The sequence below is a fragment of the Vanellus vanellus genome (assembly GCF_965231255.1).
Source record: "Vanellus vanellus genome assembly, chromosome: 2".
Lineage (NCBI taxonomy): Eukaryota > Metazoa > Chordata > Aves > Charadriiformes > Charadriidae > Vanellus > Vanellus vanellus.
The window spans coordinates 32,739,432-32,763,761 of NC_138906.1; the positions used below are offsets into that span (position 1 = coordinate 32,739,432).

At 36.4% G+C, this 24,330-nt stretch overlaps 1 protein-coding gene across 4 annotated transcripts in view; it reads right to left on the reverse strand.

Moving 5' to 3' along the window:
* DGKB (diacylglycerol kinase beta) overlaps positions 1–24,330 on the reverse strand; it is a gene marked incomplete at both ends in the record, with an annotated part of 333,552 nt that overhangs the window by 204,237 nt on the left and 104,985 nt on the right. For all 4 annotated transcript variants that reach the window (XM_082479865.1, XM_082479864.1, XM_082479867.1 and 1 more), the window contains 4 exons: positions 2,868–3,028; positions 5,613–5,702; positions 8,062–8,147; positions 18,539–18,613. In XM_082479865.1, the coding sequence (XP_082335991.1) occupies positions 2,868–3,028; positions 5,613–5,702; positions 8,062–8,147; positions 18,539–18,613 (412 nt within the window). The remainder of the gene's footprint in view (positions 1–2,867; positions 3,029–5,612; positions 5,703–8,061; positions 8,148–18,538; positions 18,614–24,330) is intronic.

Below are 24,330 nucleotides of genomic sequence, written 5' to 3' on the forward strand. Positions count from 1 at the left end.
CAAGACTAAGGGATGATCTAATAAACCTTCTAGTATGTAATAAGCAGTTTAACAGAGGAATGGAATAATTTGTTTTCCTTCTCTGCTCTGTACAGGACAAAATGATCTGGGCCTAGGCTACACCAAGGCTATTCATGTTAGACATGACAAAGAAATTTCAGAGTAAGGACAACAAAGTGATACAGTAGGTCATCATAGGCAAATAAAGAAATTCCCTTTATGGGGAATTTCTACAGACAAACTGGATAAACACCTGTCAGAAATTAGGCAAGTGCCACTGACACTACCTTAGGGAGAGGAATGGATAGATGACTCAATGATTTTCTGTGATTTTATGAATAACATCATCTATGAAATCAATCCTTTTGGTTTCTCTTAATATAACATTGTAGGTGGCACTAGTATTCTTTTTTTTTCTATAGGCTTGACTCCAGTTATGTACTTGGGTATCAGCAGCTATGGACTGGTGTGCAACATCGTGGTAGATATTGTTGCTTTCCCAATTCAGTATTTGCCAAAGTTTGTATTAGGCACCAAGTACTGAAAACAATTTTGCTTTTATTAAATTAGGTTTACTTCAGTTGTAGCCAAGTTTGAGTACTTTGTCTATTTACGTAGACAAACATTTTGCTTGGTTTTTCAAGATGCTACCTAATATATGAATTACACGATTTTAGCAAGTCTAAAATACATTTTTTATTTCCTCCATTTGCTTTGTCTTATTCACACCAACAAAACTGAGAAGCAGGTATTCTATATATTTCCAGGTATGACAAACTCGGCAGACCTTACTCCTTCAAAAATACAATTTTACAATTTTAGAGGCTTTTCTCAATATTGTATTGTCCATTCCTGGTGAAATTTTCTGGTGCTTACATTTCCATTATGTGAAGAATCATATGTTTATTGTTATTAAATTCCTGAATGTAAAGTTTTTAACTGAAAATTGAGTCTTCTGGTTGTCCATGCGGCCTGGTGTATAGAGTAGACCCTGCTATTTTCCTGCAGTATTCTACAAGTAATTTACATTGTCCTTAATAGTATTATGATCTCACCACTGTATAATTTCAGTTCAACTTTTTTTCTTGAACGTAATTCTGTTTTCTTCCCTTGAAAAATACTAAAGGATTCTTTGAAGCCTAGCACATTCACAGATGTCCCAGTATCTACTTGGCATTCAATTTCCTGTTTCTGTGCTGTGTCTTTACATGTGGTGGTACTCTACATTTTAGAAACCATTTAAAATGCACTGTATTAATGCATAGGTGTAAAATCTCATTCCTTCTCCCTCTCACTTCTTGCTTGCTTCCTTAGTATGATACATTTATTTTCTTTCTTCATCTCTGAGCTTTAGAATCAATATTCCCTTTTGACAAAGTCACTGAATATGTCCCCCTGGGCTGGGCATTTTCTGTTATGGTATTTTTTTCCTGTAACCAAAAGTCTTCCTTTGCACTTTCTCTCCTATTTATGAACCTAATTTTGGGGCAGTTTTGGTGCTTATACTTTTCATTTGCATACTGTTATATACTCATTTCTGGTTTTTCTTCTGTTGCATCTAGTTGTTCTCTGCACTTGCTTTGAACAGAAACTAAAAGCCAAAGTATATAAGAAAAAAAAAAAAACAATCTCAAGAACAATTCCTTATTACTTAAATATCTTAAACTTGGGGAGACCTGATTATTTTTTTTTTCAGCACTTAGGACTACACAGTACAGGAAGCAAAGAAATGTTTTAAAGGAATAGATTGTTTTTTCGTATTGCTGATAGGCACTATATCAAAATTACAGAATAGCAAGTAATATGTAAAAATTTCATCAACCACTTAAAGCTGGGGCAGAACCCTGTTAATGCTGAAGTACAGTGATCAAACAAACTAAGCACACATCCTTCATTTCCTTGGATTTACAATATCGCATGTTGTACTTCCCATTAAAAAACTTTTCTGTAGCATTTTGAAATGCCTGACTGCAGAATTAGATAACCTGTAAAAGTGGATTTTGATATTTATAAAAAAATAATATACAGATTGATGTAACGTATGTGGAACGAGCTGATTTCAGAACAACCAGCGCTAGCTATTGGAAGGCATGTTCCCAAGTTAATTAGACTTCATTTGTGTCTGAGCTAAAAATCTTATTTATGAACTATTCGATCTGTGAAATTTGGACCTCATCACAGTCCCCCTTCTGCTTGTGTTTGAAAGCATATCCAAAGCAAAACGCTGAAAAGTCAGGCTGGACATGCCTAATTCCCCTCATATATGCAGTGTGGATAGCAGATACTATGGAAAACCATAGAGAAGCACAAGCCGAAGATGAAGTTCCTAGGGCACAAAGAGCTTCTTAAACTCCTTTTACTTACAATTCATTCTAACTGTGAATATCCCCATAAGACAGAACCCAAGAAGATATCTGTGTTTTTGTGGGGTTTTTGTATTATTATTTTATTTTATTATTTTAAACTGCCCTGAAGAAATAAAGGTCACTGTTCTTTTAAACAGTTCTGATTATGTGAATACTAACGGAAAAGGTTACTTAGAGTTCTTACTAAGGGATTAGTTTTGCTTTATATTTTTATAGGACCTTCATAATGATAGTATAAATTTAGTGCTATGTCTGCTCATAAACCATTAGGAACAACACAAATATCTTTATAGATGGGAAGGTAGAAGGTCCTGAAAAATAATTCTGGTTTGAATGTGTGCAAGTAAATTTATGTAAATTGCTGTCAGTCATCTATGTATTCATTTCACTAGCAAAATAGCATTATAAACGATCTGTAGCCAACAATTCTTCACCTGAAGACATGCAATGCAAATATTTATTCAAAAGAGAAAATCACTTAAGGATAAACACAAGTCTTACCACGCCAATAGAAAAGTAGTTATTGATGATGTTGTAAGGCACTGGGTCTCCTTTCTCATCTTTATCATTGGGTATTACTTCGAATTTCCACCTGTCCAGCAAAATCTCTGAACTGTTTTCAATGTCTTTTAAGATCTTCATCAAATTCTCACCTTCATAACCTAGCAAGACATGAAAATGGTTATTTCATCAAGCATAATAAAGTTTCGTTCCATTTTCTTTCTCTTTCTAGATGACTGGTTGGACGGGGCTCTGAGCAACCTGATGTAGTTGAAGATGTCCCTGCTTATTGCAGGGGGATGTTGGTCTAGATGACCTTTAAAGATCCCTTCCAACCCAAACCATTCTATGATTCTATGACCGGAAAAATGAAAACTATGCATATAAGACCTGAAAAGCAGGAAATATGTTTAAGTATTGCAATTTTCCAGCACCTCTCATTAAAAGGAGTACAAATACAAAGCTGATTTCTGCACTCAGTTAAATTAATGTAAACTTAGATTAATTCTAGAGATTTCACTGGACATCAAATTTATCTCGAGAAAATAATTTGGTCTTCAAATCTTGCCAATCCCTTGAATTTTCCAAACAATTACAGCAGTTATCCAAAAAGCTAAGGTTATACTTTGCAAAATGTTCTTGCTATGAAATTAATCTCAATATTTAAATTCCTTTGATTTCAAGATTTGTGGAAAAAAGATATACAGTAGATTTGTCTGATTAAAGTTGGACAAGGGACTGAAAGGTTAAAAGTTGTCTACTATTTTTTTGTCAATTGTTTCAATGTGGTTTAGCATAACAAACCCAAAATTTGTAATCCGTAGCTGATGACTTATCAGCAGAACTAACATTTTTCCATCTTTCAACAACTTCTTTATCAGCTTCACCCTGCTCTGTAGAGGCATCTTACTCTTACCTGCCAAGAAGCACTCACGTCTTTAGGTAGTAGTAGTAGGTCACTACATTATATACTAAACTCAGTAGAAAACTTGTTTACACACTCCCAAGTACACACCAGATACTCAGGCATAAAAAGTGTGGGGATTTTACAAAGCGACATTATCAACTCTGAACAGTATTCAGCTCAAATGACTTTGTAAGAGATAACTATGATCTGTGGATTCGTTCCTTGAAATCAGAAATAAATATACATATTCAAGCAATGTGTAATTAACAGTTTTAGAAGAAAAGCTATTCAAAGCCTCCCTGCTCAAAACTCATTGCAGATGTAGAGTTGTATGGTCTGTTTTTGTTAGTCACTGCCAGCCACGGCGTAACGGCAGCACACACAACTCCATTTGTCTGCATCCTTGAGATCACCCACCAGCAATTTAGTTTCTGGAAGCCCTGTCTCCCCTCTCATCTATGGAAGTTCCAGAAAATGTTATGGCACTGCCTACCACAAAGCAACTGGGCAAAGAATGATGAAAACCAGAATATTTTCATACCGTCTTTTTCTACTTTAGTCTAGATGGAATTGCTCAAAACAGAGCATAAATAAATAGAAGTGAATGGAAGGACAGGTTCTGATGCTCTCATAGCTGACCCTGCTTAGAACAGGAGATTGGACTAGCGATTTCCTGCAACCCCTTCCAACCTGAATTATTCTATGACTCTATAAACTGTTCAGAAAGTGAAGCAAGGCTGATTTGATTGGGGTTTGGGTTGTTTGTTTTCTTTTCTTCTTCTTCCTAAGACTATGTGAACAAACAATCACCAGTCATGACACAGAAAATGAAGGAGGTCCTCAAATGATTTGACAGAATATTATGATTAACAAAGAAGTTCTATAGCATGGAAACTACTGAGAATTTGCTAAAGACTACCTGGTAACAAGGCAGAAATTTGGAAAGGAAACTTGCTATATGAGACAGAAGAAGGAAGAGATATATGCAAAGGCTGAGAAGTTCCAAATAAACAGCCAAGTTCCAAATACACAACAACTCAACTGAAACGACCAACTGAGACCTGAAATAGAACTGGCTGTGAGCCCATAAACTGAAATGCTGTCATGAGAGACTGAGTCTTGCCTAAGACTTTCTTCTCTGTATCTCCTTCAAGTTGTGCTGTAATGCAAATCCTGAATGGAAACAAGTTATTGGAGGAGCTGAGAGTAAGGCTCCATACATCCAGGAAAGGATGCAAAGGGTATTAGAGGTTTGACTTTACACATACTCTCTTTTCAGCATTCTTCGCCTTCTCATTTCCTGATAAATAGCACCACAGCATTTATTGTCTGGAATCCTCTGTAGTAGAAAAGAAGGGGAGTGGATCAAAGGAACTAGTCTGAGGCTGAGACACATTTTTCATTTAATATTTATGAAAATTAAAAAAGATGAAACCACTCCAAACCCATTATTAGCTGTTTTCAGTAACCCTTTCAAAACAGTCCCAATTAAAATCCATTTAAGAATACTCCCTTTATAAGGTATTGACCAAAGAAATGACTGTGATGCAGATTGTAAAAAGCCAACCAAATAGTTATATACTACTCTCATTGCACCTTGGAGCCTTTTTGGTGTCAGCAGAAGCTACAAACAAGGTATGAAGAGTGATTACAACCTTTAATATCTATAAAATCTTTCATATAACATTTACAGACAGCTAATTCTAAAAAAAGGAAAGGTGATAAAGGATCTTTACATGCGTCATAAAAAAGAAATCCAAATGTTGAGAGTAGACTTTGATGTAAAAGTTATTTTTTTCATTGTAATTACATAATGCATTTTATTTTAATTTGTTTACCTCCTCCCCATCTCAGACACCTTGCTAAATCATTGCCAGTCCCAAGAGGCAGGATAGCAACCGGAGGATGCTTAATCAAGTTCGCTTTCTCTGTGAATAAAGAAGGAAAAACATAACTAAGGAACAAAAATATCTAGTTGTATGGTAGTGATACAACAATTGTGTTAGGTTTTGTTTCAGTAAAAGACAGTGATAAGTTTTGTATATGAGATTAAGCTGCCTGCTCAGCAACAAGCATTTCACCAAGGAAATCCATTATGCAGCCCCTTCCCCAGTCAATATTCAATCCTTCATCCTAATTTACTTGATTTTTACCACAAGGACCTTTGTAAACCATAGATGTGATAAACATTCATAAAAAACAATACCCAAGATCTTTCCAAGACTAAACATGTTGTTCTCTCTGTTGCTCCCAGCTATGAATGTGAAAGAGTAATAGTTAAGGGCATGAATAATGACATGAATCTTGTACATTTTCATCTGGGTGACCAAATTTGTGTTTAACTGCGTATTCACTTCGATTCGTGTCTACATATGAGCATCATTACCAAGAACTCCCTGGAACCAACACCAGGGTTTTTTCCATCGGGAATTAAATGTGCTATTCAAAATGAGTATTGATCTATATGATCAAGTCAATATTTTGTATTTAATAAGTAACGTTTTGAAACATATGAACTTACAGTGTATTTTGATTCTTTATTGGTACTTTTCTAGCATTTCATGCCGAAGGATCTCTGTTCAAAATCCCATGGGAAAAACTCTTCTCAAGAAATACAGCCTTTATGAAAACTGAAAGTGACGCAGCTATCCTCCCAAGTATAATATTTCAAATATATAGTTTGTCAGATTTCCCATTTAATTGGAATGAGTAGCATGTCTAGTTTAAAAGTTCTACTTGAATAGTTAAACGATCAGCTATTTTGTTCATAGAATTATGGACAATTATCAGCAATTCTCAGCAGGAGTTTATATATCCAATGGAAGTGGCAGGGACATCTTGTTATTTATCAATTTCTCTCATCAATACTTTAGGAAGATTTAACATTCACAATACCAGTACTTCAAGATAAATTACTATTCAACAGAACAACAATAAAAAAGACGTTAAAAAGTCTCAAACTGAGGAGAAAAAAGTTTGGAGTTTTTATTCCTTTTCTTTTTTCTTATTTTTTCTTTTTTTTTTTCCTTTTCGTTTTTTTCCCCCTTTTTTCTTTTCTTCTTGCTTTGCTCTTAGCTAAGATTCTTTGTGTATCAGGAGATCACGGAAGAAAAGATCAAACTAGAAAGTGTCTGTTCCTTGAAGCCGGTGATTTCTTAAACTTTATATGTCAAAGTACTTTTGTTCACTAAAAGGCTGCATTGAAAAATCTATTTCCTGCACCTAAGAAACAAATGGATTCTGGATCCCCCGAATAATTTCTTAGTTCAGTAAAAAAAAAAATGCTGCAGAAGATAATATTTTACTAAGGCAAAATGCAGTCCTTTTTTGAAATAATGCCACCAGAAGAGAAAGTAACTGCATAATATTTTAGACCTCATGACAAAAGTGATGACACAATTAACAGCTGGAAAACTTCACCCCTTCCAAGATTAGGCAATACACCTGATATTTATGTACAGTGATTTATGACTTTAAAAATTACAATCAATAGCTTGCGTTTGCAAAAAGATTTTTTTTTTTCAAACCAAGATTAGAAATATGCTTTTGCTATCATCCACTCCATGATACCATTTTTACTGTCCACTGAACTTTAGAAGGGTTTCTGGACCCCACCTCCCACAAATCACACACTCTTCATCTAAACTTTCAGTTAAGTCCTTTGATGTCTCTTCATCTCCTTCCTAATTTCCATTGTCATGCATTCCCATTTTTTTTCCTCTGCAGCCCCTCGAATGCCAAATAAATGATCATGTGGTTTGGAAGATATTCTCCCTAAGAAGCCTTGGGAAGTTTAAGTCTGTAATATCTTGACTTCTGGGCCTTCCTAATGATTTGTACAGAGGATTTTATGGCCAACTGACTGAAAGAACTCCGAAACTGAATTGGCTGTTAGCCCATTATCTCCATTATGGGATAATGGAACATAAACAAACATTTGGTAACTGAAAAAGCCAATGAGCTAAGGTAAATGGTCTTAAAAGAAACAGCTTAGATTTGATTCAGTTTGGGGAACAGACCTTGAACTGAAATTAAAATAGAGCAATTCAAATTTCTTGCTTTCTTGGAATCCAGAGGACTACAGACACTGGACTTGTCTAGGGATTTTTAATATCCTTTTCAATTTGAATATCCTTAAAAATAATCACGTGCCAAACCAATAAATTTCAAAAATTTCAATTGACAAGATCTTGTTTGAAATAGCTGTATCCATATGTTGGTATTTAGGGAAGAGCAGTACAATGAAAAACATGAGTCAAGCAAAACTATGTAAATGCTATTGATTACCTATGCAATCCAAAATCCAGCCTACTGTTCCATCTCCACCACATGCTAGTACTCTGAACTCAGGAACATCGCGGAAAAAATTTAACCTGAAAACAGTAAATGAAGATATCTATTTAATTATCATAAATGTATTGTGTGTTATGCAAACATTTTATGGCTTAAGACATTTCATTTAATAGTAAATGGCAAGTGAACACTTGAAATAATAATCACCCCTGCTCATGCATTCAACATCATATTATCTGAAAAATTTAATATGAAATTGTTAATTCAAGGGTTATCAGGGTACACTTATAATAGAAATACCTTGGACCTGATGGTTAATCCAAATCTTTGTCTCAGCTCAAATCTCATTTGAAACATTCTCTGTTTACCTAGTTGTAAATGGATATGTAGCCTCTCAAGACAGAAAAGTCTAAGGTGGCTAAATGTATTAGCCACAACATTTCCTTGTGAGGTGCTAACTATAAAAGCGTATGAAAACAGCTTATTTCTGATAGTACACTAATACATAATAAGCTGAACATTTTGTGGTTGAAAAAAACAACTTTGCACCATGGTTTAATACAAAATGAGTAAGCATCAGACTGAATGAGCACATCCCATCATCCTACAAAACCATATTTTAAAAGTGTAATATCTTTGGTAATATTTGCCTGGCTATTTCTGCTTCCATATCCATCCAGTGCTGGACAGCATCACCACCTCATTATCCACTTCATTCAACACCAATGTTCCATCATGCTGAAAAGTGAGGATATATTAAAGAATTTGCAATATTTTAAATTTAAAGGCATCTTTTCGGGATAGCTATTGACGCATGCTGAAATTAGTCCTTACACATAAACTGTGACTAGACAAAAAACTTTCCAGTAATTTTTCTGAATTACTATATATATGTGTGTATGTACATTCACATATATTCTATTCATTAGTGTCACAGACAACTTAATGCATATTCTATATGCTAATGACCAGATCTGAATTCCAGTTTGCAATTTCCTAATAAATGCACAATTATTACGTTGTACCCAAATTCTTAAATACAAATAAATATACACGATAACTTGCAAGTGTTTAATTCAGGCTATTTTCCGTATGAAACTTTAATGTTGCACAGACAATGGTGTTCCTGTCCCTAGAAAGTTTTAAAAATTCTTTTAGGCCTCTTGATAAAATCAAGAACACAGGAAAATCTACAAAGTAAAATAAAGAGCATGGGAGAAGGAAATGGAAAGCACAACGGTCAAAAACTGTTATTTAAGATGTAGAAGACGACAGGACAACTTCTTGTTCTATTAGTTTTAGCCCAGAATTTCAAGGTTAGCAAAGCTACATAGAATTAAGCCAATCATATTGTTGGCCTACTCCCTCTAATTTTCTCTTTCCAGAAGAGCTCTTGGTCAATTTCAAGTGTCAAGTACAATGTTGGAAGGATGCTTACTCGTTCGGTATTAAACCCTACTTTGCCCTTCTCACTTCTTATGTTCGAATTCACACATCCGCAGCACAAGTGCTATAGGATCTCTTGTGAGCCAAAACGTCATGTGCCAGAGCTGACCGGGTACACATCTTTTGATAAGCATATGTGCTGAAAGACCCTCTGCTGGAAGTCACATCCTACCACTGTATGAGTGGGCACTGAGCTATGCCTCGGCCCACAGGTGTGCATCTCTGTCTGAGGGTATTTCAGATTAATTTAAAATCAAATTCTAGACCAGAGGTGATGGCAGGCCACTAACTTCTATAAATATTTAACCATTTCCACCGCAGGTAACAGATGTCAAAAATAAAGTCCAGAAAAAAGCAAAGAAACAACCAACCAATCAATCAAAAAACACCACCAAAATTACAGGGTTGATGCCAGTGTTAATCCAGATAGGCAGAACATAGACCTAAACCTTTGTTTTGCTTTTTATAAACAAGCACCCTCACCATATGGCTATCAAACTTTCTTTTTGTTTTGACTGTATATTTAGTTTCCATCAAAAAGTATAACTCTCCAGGAAAGTGGGGGACTGAAGAATCTGACAAAACCATATTGTCAAAAAAAATTCTCAGTAAGCTTCATTCATATTTTCCCTGGAACCTTGTATACTCATACACAGTGAATTTTCCAAAAAATTTCATAGTACACCATTAAGTTGACATGACTTTTTTTTTTATAAATTTAAATATAAAAATGATACATACATTATATAAATACATAATACATACATTACATAAAGTATAATATACCTTACATTGTATATTTGCATATATAAACTGTATATAAATATACTATAACAAATATAAATATTTATACATTCAAATTACTTTATAAAATTAAATATAGTTATATAATTATATATGTAAATAAAACTCATTTGTTGAATTAGAATGTGCGGCCTTCATTAAGAGTTCGTAAGGGAATATGGTTCCCTGTTTATAAGGTTTCATTCAAACTCAGTAAGTGTTATAATTATAAAGAAATAATTTGTTAGACTTCTTAATAGAACTGAAGGTAAAGAGTAAGTATTGTCTATCAAGATAGCTTTAGTCAATTAGTGTTTTAATAGCACCTGTTACCTCTTATCCACAGAACAGTTTTACATGGTTTGAAAAAAAAATGTTGGAGAGGAATTTAGTAAAAGTGGTTTGAAATGGAAATAGAAACAGTGGAAGTCATCGTAAAGGCTTTGTGTACTGTCAGACGAAGGTAAAGGACCAGAATAAAAAATTCAGTCTTATTTTCTTGAAGTGATTTATAAAATTGCACAAGAATTCTAGGTACATATAATAATAATAAAATAACATTCTGGACTGCATCAGAAGTGTGGCCAGCAGGTCAAAGGAGGTGATTCTGCCCCTCTACTCCACTCTCGTGAGACCCCACCTGGAGTACTGCATCCAGCTCTGGAGTCCCCAACATAAGAAGGACATGAACCTGCTGGAGCGTGTCCAGAGGAGGGCCACGAAGATGAGCACCTCTCCTATGAGGAGAGGCAGAGAGAGTTGGGGCTGTTCAGGCTGGAGAAGAGAAGGCTCCAGGGAGACCTTATTGCAGCCTTCCGTACCTAAAGGGGGCCTACAGGAGAGCTGGGGAAGGACCTTTTACTAGGGCATGTAGGGATAGGAGGAGGGGGAATGGCTTTAAAGTGGAAGAGGGCAGGTTTAGATTAAACATTAGGAAGAAATTTTTCACTTTGAGGGTCATAAGGCACTGGAACAGGTTGCCCAGAGAAGTTGTTGAGCCCTCATCCCTGGAGGTGTCTAAGGCCAGGCTGGACGTGGCCTTGGCAACCTGGTCTAGTGGGAGGTGTCCCTGCCTATGGCAGGGGGGTTGGAACTTGATGATCTTCAAGGTCCTTTCCAACCTAAACCATTCTATGATTCTATGATAAAATATGAAACAGTACTTACAATGAGGTTCTTCCCCAAAAGTTTTACCTCTACTTTTAAAAAACTTACTATTTTTTAACAACTTAGATGATTACTCTTTACATAGCACAATATGGATAAAAATCTTATGACAAGCATGACATTAAGTATAAAGAAATAATGTCCATTACATCAATAACCTTTACAGAAATTATGTCAATAACCTTGATGGAAATTAAATAGAATATGAGAAACAGATAAATCAGATACTTAAAAACATGTATTATATTTTTATCAAATTCATTTTTACTATAAATCACACAGATTCATTTAACAGAACACATTATTTGATAACTTTTTTTTCCAATTAAGAAAAATATTGCCCCTTTTAATATTGCCCCTTTTATTCATGGATATGAGAATAGGTAGATATGTAGAGAAGAAGGTTATCAGGAGCGGTCACCATGGATTCACTAAGGGCAAATCACACTTGACCAATCTGATAGCCTTTTATGATGGCATGACTGGCTGGATAGATGAGGGGAGAGCAGTAGACGTTGTCTACCTTGACTTCAGCAAGGCTTTTAACACTGTCTCCCATAACATCCTCACAGGCAAGCTTAGGAAGTGTAGGTTAGATGAGTGGACAGTGAGGATGAATGGCAGAGCTCAGAGCGTTGTGATCAGTGGCACAGAGTCTAGTTGGAGGCCTGTAACTAGTGGTGTTCCCCAGGGGTCAGTACTGGGTCCTGTCTGGTTCAACATATTCATCAATGACCTGGATGAGGGGACAGAGTGTACCCTCAGCAAGTTTGCTGATGACACTAAACTGGGAGGGATGGCTGACACACCAGAAGGTTGTGCTGCCATTCAGCGAGACCTGGAAAGGCTGGAGAGTTGGCCGGAGAGGAACCTAATGAAATTCAACAAGGTCAAGTGCAGGGTCCTGCACCTAGGGAGGAATAACCCTATGCACCAGTACAGGTTAGGGGTTGACCTGTTTGAGAGCAGCTCTGCAGAGAGGGACCAGGCAGTCCTGGTAGACAAGTTGAGCATGAGGCAGCAACGTGCCCTTGTGGCCAAGAAGGCCAATAGTCTCCTGGGCTGCATTAAAAAGACCGTGGCCAGCAGGCCAAAGACGCTATCCTCCCCCTCTACTCTGCCCTGGTGGGGCCACATCTGGAGTATTGTGTCCAGTTCTGGGCTCCCCAGTTCAAGAAAGACAAGAAACTACTGGAGAGAGTCCAGTGGAGGGCTACGAAGATGATCAAGGGGCTGGAGCATTCTCTCTTACGAGGAAAGACTGCGAGACCTGGGTCTGTTTAGCCTGGCGAAGAGAAGGCTGAGAGGGGATCTCATCAATGCTTATAAATATCTGAAGGGCGGGTGTCAAGAGGATGAGGCCAGACTCTTTTCAGTGGTGCTCAGTGACAGGACAAGGGGCAACAGGCACCAACTGGAACACAGAAAGTTCCATCTGAACATAAGGAAAAGCTTCCTCACTTTGAGGGTGACAGAGCACTGGAACAGGCAGCCCAGAGAGGTTGTGCGGTCTCCTTCTCCGGGGATACTCAAAACCTGCCTGGACGCGATCCTGTGCAACCTGCTGTAGGTGAACATGCTTTAGCAGTGGGGTTGGACTAGATGATCTCTGAAGGTCCCTTCCCAACCCTTACCATTCTGTGATTCTGTGATTTATTTTAGCAAATCCTGTCCCACTCACAGTAAAACTATTTTAATTTCCATTTAGATACCTGCACATGACTTTCTCTCTCATACTCAGCAGCAGTACACTATTGCAGAGATTTCAGGTGCTCAGCCACACAAGGTGGCATAACAGCAGCACTGTGTGAAATTATCCAGTCTTCTTCACTCACAGTGGAAGCACACATTAAAACTGTCAATAGCCCAAGCGAAGAACAATCCACTGATACTGGTATCTGAGGATAGGTATCGGCTAAATGCAAGGTAAATTACAAATTAGCAGTAGATATAAAAATACTATTTAACTTCATAATTTTCCCCACTGCAGAGAAGATCAAAGTACAAAGAAAAGGGAACAGAACTTAGTATCTGCTTTCATTAGAGAAATTTTCTCTTAAATACTCTAAATTTCATCAGAGCTACTTCTAAAGGTATTGAGACAATAATATTGAACTAATAAATCAGTAAAATCATTACATTCAATAAATATTTATTTTTCATAAAGTATGGCATAAATCAAACCCAGTAATATTATCGTATTTTCTTGAATGGCATCTGTAACTTACCAGTTTGATAATTACAAGTCAAGTAGTATGACATTTGCATATTGGAAATGTGCATGCACACTGTGTGTGAATGGAAGTGAATGAAAAAGACTGTTCACCAGCTCAAAGCAAATTAGAGTCTGTGAAACCTTCATTAAAAGGTTTATGTTGACAAAGGACTGATCTGATAGATATCAGATCCAGGTAAACCCTATAACTTCGAAACTTTGTTCACTTATGAATTCACAATGCTGGGTTTAATCTAGCAATGTCACTAATTTAGATGTTCAGCTCACCACTGATTGTTCTTAAATTAGCTGTCCAGAGGAAAGCACCAAGATAAAAGACAAAGCAATTGCATTGCTGCACTCTTTACTCTTTTATTATAATGCCATTTTACTAAACAAAGCAAACAGAATCCCTGACAAATGGCTATTCACCTGAGTATCTGAATAAAATCTAAACACAGTTTTTCCTCTACTAGACTGCCACGCTGAGCTGGCCAAATAACTGGACAACAAATACACATTAACCTCATTACAACTTTCAGTTAATGTTTTCTGTACACTGTAATGACACTATTCGTAAGACAGCAATTACAGTAAATCACTCTAATAAAAATAGTTTCAATAAATCCAGTTTATCATTGCATGGGGCTATATATTCCTCTCCTGGAACGGCATTTTAATGTGCACAAGTTAACTGGTAGGTGCATATATTGCAGCTGAAAATACTGTTTTCAGTTCATACTCTCTAAAGATAAAGGTGGCTGCCAATTTCAAACCACAGGCTTGCTAAAAATCACGATGACACATTTAGAAAAACAAGATCCCAGTCCTTCAGTGGGTGATCGCATGGGATATTACATATAACTGTATCCTGGGCCGCATCAAAAGAAGCATGACCAGCAGGTCAAGGGAGGTGATTCTCCCCCTCTACTCTGCTCTCTTTTTTGGGGTGACTGAGAAAAGAGAGCCAGTTCAGGAACGTGAGGAAAGAAGAGCAAACTAATACGCAGGCTAAAGGATGTGGCAGAGGCTTTCAAAACATGTCAGATAAAGGCTGTAAGTGTGTGGCAAAGTCACTACTGAACAATTACAATGGTTGAGAGAGAGGTAAATGAAGCTGGCTCACAGCTTTCGCAGTCTAGACTGAAATAGGAGTGGAAATCGGTGATATTTGCAATATTTAAAGATTGTGTTATCTATACAGCAAACAGCACAGACGTCATACAAGTAAAAATACTGTTAAACAGCTGTTTAAAATGTATCTCCAAACCCAAGATTTAAGTTAAACATGTGAAGACTTACTGAGTCATAAGTTCTACTGATTTATGGTGCACAACTGTTACTTTAATCATTGCAGTACAACCAACCCATCACGGCTTGCTTTGCCATCCTTTGGCAAAAATGTAGTTCTTCCAAAGAAATACAGACCAGGTTCAAGGTTTTGTTCAGGAGAAAATAACTGTGCAGTTATTATCTTCTAAAAATATCCTTGGTGTATATGTCTTCCCAGCATACTCTGTGTATTCCAAATGTACAACAGCAAAGAAATGCTCTAGCAATCAGTTCCAATAATCAGGGAAAATAGTGTAATTTTCAAAATAGGCCTATTGCTTTGTGAAGTTACAAAGGCCCAGGTGCTGTAGATTCCCAACTAAATTACAGAGTAAGTTGTAGGGATTCAGTTTGGCTGTCTTGGGCATCTTTTAACTGGACAGAATTTAAGATTTAAAGAGGCCTGTTGAGGTAAACTTGCGGATAGAATTTAAAAAATACATGCTCTCCAAATTAAATGCTTAAGGGAGTTACAAAGAAATACAACTTTTGTGGGTATAATTTCTATTATAGAGTATAAAAATAACATAAATTAGACATTTTAAATAATAGACTTAAGGGAACGGGAGCCTTTTCAGAGGGACAAAGCCTTTGTGAAACGGTGACCTCTCCACAGAGCCATGTGGGTCTGTGGCTCGACTGCTATTCATCCAGCTATTATTTACCTCTCTGTGAGGTGAACAATAACCGAATTTCAGATTCTTCAAGATCATTAAATCCACAATAACAGTTGTTGTCAGAAGTAGAAGACTCCTATAGAGATATAACAACCAAACAGGGAAACTCTTTTCAAGGCTAAAAACACAGGTGCTAGGCACAAATTACACAATGTATCAGCCCGGCAATTTTCATGTCACTTTGTTAACTGTGGCAGTCTATAACTGTGGAGTACCTTTTATGCCTGCCTTCAGCTGCAGAGCTTACAGGGTTTCTCCGGCTCACCCGTATCTCTCTACTCCCAAATAAAGAATGCCTAAACCATTAATTATTATAGCAGTGTTTATAGGGTACTGTTGCCCTTTGGCTGAGAGCTCCTTGATTTTCAGGCCTCGCAGCAGGTCAGTTTCCGTTCTTGGAAAGGAATCAACGTCAGAGTCGGCTGCCGCGCGACTTATTTGCTTCGTGTACATATTTCCATATAGATTATGTACATGAGCCTTGACGTAAACAGCCCCGAAAACCTCAGCTTAGGCACGCTAAGAAGCTGCAAGAAATGTCTTTGTTGCTGTCGCTGCAGTTCCCCAAGTACCATCCCACCTATTATGAAAGCAGGTGACACAACCACTTGAGTAATCACACATTCGGACAGCAATACCGAAATTCATCGTCAACTATTCAAAAGAAAATAGATAAATCTCAGAATAGACTCAATTGAAACGTATTACAATAATCATAACTGCTTTAAATAAATACACGCGTTTATCCCTGTCCACTCAATAACACTAATTGGCACAAAGAATACGCTTTTTCTCTGTGTTGTACTATCCCCCACTCTGTTCCATTTCAATCTAAATGACACATATGAAAATACTAAATAAATGTAACATTTTGATTGACAATCCACTCTAACTGGCATTATAGAGATGGATAAGTGAGTGGACGGATGGATGGATGGGCGGGTTTTATAAGGCAATCCGGCCCTCGCAGAAAGGGAAACAACGACTGGTGAGTGAAATACTGTTTATTCAACTGCTTGCTTAAGGGACAAATTATATGCAGCCTACATAGTATTGCCAGGGGCAAGAAGTGATGGCAGGAGATAAACTGGAAATTTAGGAGTATTCATTTCTGTGGAATGAAAAAAAAAATATACCAAAACAAGCTTAATAAAATGCAGTGTCTGTTTGAAAATTAATTAGAAATTTCTTCAAAGTGACTCTGAAGTAAAACTATTTCGATTCCTAATAGGAAGAAAAATTGAAAATATTTTCTAAAAAACACTGTCCTGGTTCAAAAGACGAAAGTTTAAACCGTTTCAGTGCAGGGTTTCAGTTTGAACTTAACACTGCCCTCTTGTGTTTATGCCTTAAAATACATTTTCTTTTACATCACAAGGTACATGAAAACCACAAGTCAGTAAACGACAGAAATGCAGTCAGTAAGTGCATTGGTTTGTTGTTTTTTCTTTATTTATTGATTTATTTTCTTAAAAAAAGGTTCAATGAAATAAGATGAATTTGAACGAAAATATTTCCAATTTTTTTAACAGGTTTTGCACCATTCTGTTGGTTGCACATCAGCCACACCATAGTGCAAGATATCCTGAAAATCTTAACTTCAGGAATGTTTGGCCCCGATCGGCTTTTCACTTTCACCAATGCTACAAACATCCCAAGTTTAACACAGTAAATGAATGGACGGCTGATGGTTTTAAGAGAGAATAGCTTCCTATATATTTGGCCTTAAAACCAGAAGTACTGGCAGAAACTGTCAGAGCATACTCTTTCCAGTAACGTATCTGTGACAACTGAAATATAACTTTGCGATGCACAAACCACGTACATGTCCACCTTCTTTTTCCTCCCACTTAAAAGAAAGTCTAAACAAATAAAAACTCCCAAGATTAAAAAAAAAGTATTCAAACAACAGTGTAAACTTCATGTCAGTGAACACGTATCTCCTAATATCCTTCTTCAAACTCTTCTGACTGATGTAAAATTTAATGTATCATCAGTGACATAACTAAATAACATCCAATACATACAAAATTATACACAGACCAGATGTTTAGTGCTGGTCTGTCTGTTTTCTTCTGCCAAAGTACCCACTACATAAAAAGAAGACAATTTCAGGTGACATATTTATAAAAAAATGCACAATAACCGATATTATGAAAAAATTTTTTGGTGCGCTTTCAAGTTGGTATTTGATATACTGCAATTCTCCTGTCTTCCCATGAATGCAAAATAGGAAGAATCACGGAAGAAGCACGTTAGGCGAGTCACTGCAACACTACCTGGTTCAGAGAACACTCCAGTCCCTGTAAAAAGTCACTGCCAGCCCAATCTAGCCTGTCCAGTCATTTTCTGCCCACTCTGTGCCCAGGATTATGGAATTGATAAGGAGTGCACAGCCACTGTGATTTGAAACAACCTTCTGTACCTGACACGCATAACAATATATAGAGGTATATTATATATGTATTACATAGACACATACATATGTGCATATATGTATTTATTTAAAAGAAATCTATGTCCTGCAGGTCAGTCTTTGAGGCTGCTTGATATTTGTAACACAGAAGTAACCCCCACGTGAACTCAGGTTGCTGATATAGTAGTAGAAGCTGCAATTAGAATGAAATTTATCCCACAGTTCTTATAGAGTACTGCATGGTTATCAGTAAAACATATGATATGTAGTTTTATTTGTACATGTAAAAAAATAATACCTGTAAATTTTGCAGCCATTTAGAGGTCTGTAGTGTTGATACATTCAAAACATGCTATATGTGCCTCAGTCTCTTCATTTGATTATGTAGCATTTTATTAAATGAGTTCCTGGTAATAATATTAACTGTAGACTTACCCTGGCATTGGTCCATTTCCAGAAAGACTATAAACTTGACGAGGATTTAAAAGGTACTGAAATTTTCTATAAATTCTGAAGAGGTAAAAGAGACAAAGAGACAATATTTACTTATATGTTTGGAATTTTTTTTAAACCTATCAAATGAAAAAATTAAAGCAGTTAACACATACAGTAGTTATTTGAATTGCAGGATCTCATTTATACAAAAAAATCAAATATTTGAACATAGCAATTATAATTCATACATACAGTGTATTGTGGGTATAAAATTGAGACAGAAGTGCTACAAGCTATCTGCAAATGCTGTATATGGACAGAAAAAAGAAAGGGTAAGGAGGTAAAATGACACAAGAAAAGGTGAGTCAAAAAAGCACTTGGAAGAACACACTAGTTCCTATTAAATTCATTCTGTGGTAAAGGGGAGATTTATTCCTGAAATTTATTGCTAACACAAAATTACAAGTATAATTAATTGCAAAAGTAAATTGCCTTTGCCACCCACCAAAAATTTCCCCATAGATAAAACAACATTCTAAGAAAGCAAACCTATTGTCAGCTACATCTCCTTTGAATTATATTTGAATGGGAAGAAAATGAAGAAGATTCAAACCAATTGTTTTACTTAAATTACACATATTTTAAAATTATCTGAATAATAGGAAGCAATTTCTTGATACAGCATGAAAAGTGTTGTCCTGCCCCATAAGGGGATGCCATTCGCTGCCCCAGCCCCAGCAAATATTTCTTTAAATGGCAGAATATTCCAAAAACTGTAACTTATAAATTTGAGGTTACTCATCCTAAAAGTATGACAAAGATTTCGTTTCTTCATTACAAATATTAGAAATGTAATTTTCTACATTGACTACAATATGGTTGCTGTTTCACTTCTTACGTAGAAACAAGTAAGCTCATGAAAGAGTTGGAGACTAGAATGAATACATATATACCTGGGATCTGTGGCAATAGTTTAAATCATAAGCCCCCGTTTCTTGCTTTTAATTTTAATGTTTATGTCCTCAAGCTAATTAATATTTTAATATTTTTAGGAAAGCTTTTATTTTTCCACTGAAACATCTCTCCCTTTCTTTTTACTGCCTTAAATAAAATAGAAGCATAGAAAGAGCTGAATTTTAAGTTAAAATGTCCACATTTTCAAATTCAGCAAAATAAAACTGTCTAGACACAAACTATGTGCACATTGAGGGATTTTTTAAATTATTTTATCTTCTTAACAGCAATGCATAATTTATCAGGCTAGGTGGAAGACAAGGGTGTAAGAATACTGAATACAAACAAATTTATAATTATCTCTAAAATTGCCAAATTGGAACATTTTCTTAACTTCTCAATTATTTAGCAGTATCAGCTTCTTCATACAGCATTGTATTCAAGCACACTCACACAATCTATTCCTGATGCCATTCCTGACAGAAAAAGTCAATGTGAAATGACTGGTTTCACTTTGCAAGCATGCACACATCATTGTCAACGGCTGCAATGATGACTAAATCAGACGTTTGACAGAGGATTTACAACACAGTATATTTCCATTTCATTTGCAGCATCTTACCAATGTAAAAGGATCCTATTTTTAACTTTCTAGTTAGTGTGTGTAAGCTGCTTCTCAGCGACGTATAGGATTTAAACCGGTCAAAGGTGCTGTTAATTTAATTTGTGTAGCTGACCGTAAGAAGTTCATGAACAGTATTGCTAGTAAGTCCCAAAGGCTTAAGAGTTATTTGCGTAAAAGTTTGGTGCTACAAAACATACTAGCCATTACCTATACTCACAATACTGTTCTCAGGTATCAGTGAAATGCTATAAAAGCCTTTTTAATAAAGCGGGAGCTAAGTATCTCTAGCCAAAACCCAGAAGTCCACCTGCAATAACGAAGAGACTACATTGAATCAAACTTGATTCAGTGCATACCATTCATAGGTACTAGTCGAACATCAATACCAGATGATCACAACATAATGACTCACTGCAAATGACACATCATGCTTCAAGTTATTATAACATATTTATGTATGCTAGTCTGTGTAAAAATCATAAATTGATGGTTCATTTCCATTCATACACCATCCAAAAAAGAGGAAGAAGCTGTCTATAAACATTCACCTTCACACTGAACTGTAACTAGATGTAACAGTGGGGCACATTCAAGATGAGGACGAGGACATGGACAGTAATTTAGTCTTCCCGTTTTTATACCTACAGTACCAAACAGCCGACTGATACATATGCCTCTGAATGTCTTGCTTCTGTATGCAAGGAAGGAACTGGATATGGTTTCCTTGTGACTGGAGACTGGTGATGACAAAGCCATGAGGCAGCGTAGTGGGTGACGCCCCAAAAGACAGCTTTTTGTGATGGAACGCAATTTCATGAACCAAGCCAGTTCATGAAATTACCACTTGTCACCACCACCTCCAGCTGGCTCTTACCCCATGACAGTTTATCAACAAACAGTTGTGCTTCTGTAACTGTTTGCAGGTTTATTCTGTGATCCAGAAAATTAAACAGATTCATTTCAAAATACAAACCCTCAGAAAAGTTTCTCCATTGTCAATTTTTCCCCTTCACTTAAATCATGTCTGTGATCTCAAAATAGCTGCACTGGCATAACTGAGGAGGCAGAAAATTACAACAATGGCCAAGAGGGCTGGGATCATCTTTAAACAGCTCTGCTGCTGAAGAAAATACTCTTGAGCACACCTTGGGCTGAGTTAGACTGAGCTGTCTTCTGAAGTCGTAAGATCATTACTTTAGAGAGAGAAAAGAAAGACAGACAGAATCCCATTGGCAATTCAAAACTGGCAGTAAAGTTGACTACATTGGAGAAGAAATTGGCTATAGCAGTGCCTTGCACCAACCGGGGGATGCACCTCCAGTCCCCTGGGGGTGACTATTCCAGATGTGGTCAGTACAGGCTTAATTTAACCCTAATGGCAGAGAAGAAAGAAGCCAAAGACTCCTTCCCAAAAGTAAAAGAACGCTAGTGATCTTCTCTCCTACATATATAACATTTGAAAAAGATCATTTGGAACTGCTTCTACATTTTGTCTCAATGCTAAATGAAAGCTTAGAAAGCCAGATTAATCAGAGGGTAGGAGGGAAAAGCTACTCTGAACCAAAGTTATTTGAAAACAACAAAGGTCAAAGATATCATCAACCTGTGCTGCACAGACACTGAACGTGGAGTCAGCAGGAAACGTCAGCGTACGGAAGCTGATCTCCAGTGCATCCAACCGCACATTTGTCAAGGAAACAATTGTTTAAACTCACCTGCTGGTCAGGCAAATAAATTGGAAAATGGGGAAGTGGAAAACAAAGTAATGAGTATGGCAAAACAACAGCATGATTTAGAAAGACTCTTATGTGAGAAGCATTACCCTTAACAATACCAGTCTTTAGAAGCACTACATGCTCGTTGTATATTCTTTCCGTTGAACGAAACTATTTTGTCAATAAGGTACTAAATATATACATTCTATTCACGGATTATTGAAAGGTGCTGTCTTGATTAGTCAGGTGTTAAACACCGACATACAGGACTTAGCTCTAGGATGAAATGGATGTACTGCAACTTTTTTCTGATTAAATTAACCACACCTGTCCATTTTATGCACAATCACTGAAAACATGTTACAGTGTGATTTAGCCTGAGGAAGACACCTGACTGGGTTTGCTGAACTTCTATACAATCTCATGCTTAATTAAAATCTATTTTTGGTGTGCAAAAGGCTTAAACTAATCTACTGTAATTCTAATTTGCTACTTTATTCTTAATAAACATTGAATTACATTTTTGTTCTATTTTATTATAAGCACGTGTATTATCCATTGGACTAAACCATTTAAGTCCAAATAACTGTAAATGCATTTGTGCAGGTGACAGGCAATAAGTATTAATCTCTCCATTGAGAAGTAAGTATAACTGGGTTATTTTCACAGTTCATTATTTCAATACTATATCTGAAAGTCATAGCACTGGGTTTTAAAAGAGAAATCTATTCATGGATAACATGATAGTTATCACTACACATTTTGCAAAGCTGGCTTTCTGACAGGACTGAAGTTTTAAAACTTATTGATAAGATAATTAGATATGGTTGTGGAGAAAGTATTTTTGTGTTCTGAATGCACTTTTTCTACATATCCATTTGTTTCCCACCACCCTTCTGTTCCAACATTCAAAAACCAAAACTAAAGCACCTAACATTTTTTACCTTAAGGTGATCCTCAGTTCTTTTCCTTTGCATTTGAGAGATTTGACAAAAAAAAAAAAAAAATGCAAAATACAAAAGGAAATGACAGAGTATTATTGGGGGAGTGCATTTATTCAACTGGTTGTCAGATGGATGCGTACACTCTCTCCAAGTCTAAGGGCAATGAAATGGGCTGGGTTACCATATGGCAAGGCATAAAATCTCATACGGGGAACTGTGGGAACACTGGATTCTTGACAGTATCTGCAATAACCTTTCTGTCTTCAATGAAAGTCAATTAGAAATCATAACTTCATTCACTGTGATCTCTCAAACATAGAAAATCCTAAGTAAAGACTGAAGAATAGCTTTCAGTAAAAGATGACCTTAACCTGAATGAGTCAAGATAATGAAAATCTCATCTACAAAAATTAATAGGTTGTGGGCTTTTTTTTTCCCCCTTCTCACTGCTGTGGAAATCTTACTTTTGTTACAGCCTATCCTCTACTACGAGCTTCTTAATACCTGACCAAATTACAAATTTGCTATAATCATAAAGTCTGACTTGGATCACCATAACTGCATTTTGCAAAGCTGTTTATGTCTTCATATGTCCTGTGATTTTACTTTTCAGAACATAAAACTGCCACAAAATTGGGGGTGGGGGAGGGGAATATGGGATTCTTCTCTTTCTGGTTACTGGCTGTAGAGCAGCTAGATAAAAACCAGGAAAAGTAAGAAAGTTAAATATTATTGTTCCCTGAAAATGTTTTCATCCCTTAGATTAAATCTTCAAGCTAATATGCACTCTTAACATCCTTATTTTATAATTTTATTATGTTATTGGTATTGACATGAAACATTAACACCTAAAAGGCAGAGGGCAACCTCCTTCCCATTAAATAGTCCATATGTGGACTTTTTTTTAACCTTTTTGAATCTAGTTTTAGATTTAATCATGAGATACTCTCTCCTACTGGTGAATGACTTGAGATATGTTTACATGACTATGCAATTGACCTTCTGATGTGCTCCTCCTAACACAGAAATATTGAGGGCAACCTTGATACATTAATATGCAATTTAACAATATATTTTGTGTGGTATCAAAGCCAATTTAAGAAGTTCTTATACTTCACTATACTCAGTTGCCGGTGCCTGCCCTCATGCTATATACTTCTTTGTGTAATGACACTTGTAGGTAATGCAGTTAGTGCATGAAGCGTGTATAAAGCACTCATTTTTAAATTCAAATCATTCCTGTGATCTGCTTGGCCTCAGTAACAGTTGAATTAACGTAAACTGAGAAGTGTCAGACTGCAACACATGAATGGGAATAGGAACCTGGGAAGGGAATCAGGTTTTAAACTTGCTTTTGGAGAGTATCTAACATTAAATGACTTCCCTCGTGCATTAAGCCCATTCAGACAGTAACACTTGAGACCAGTTACGAGCTGGGAACTGAAAGCTGTGAAACAGCATTTCATTACACCATTTCTAGGTTGTAACTAACTATGCAAGTGCAGGTCTCTAACCTACCTCTCACCTACATAATTCCAAACTGGATCCCATGTC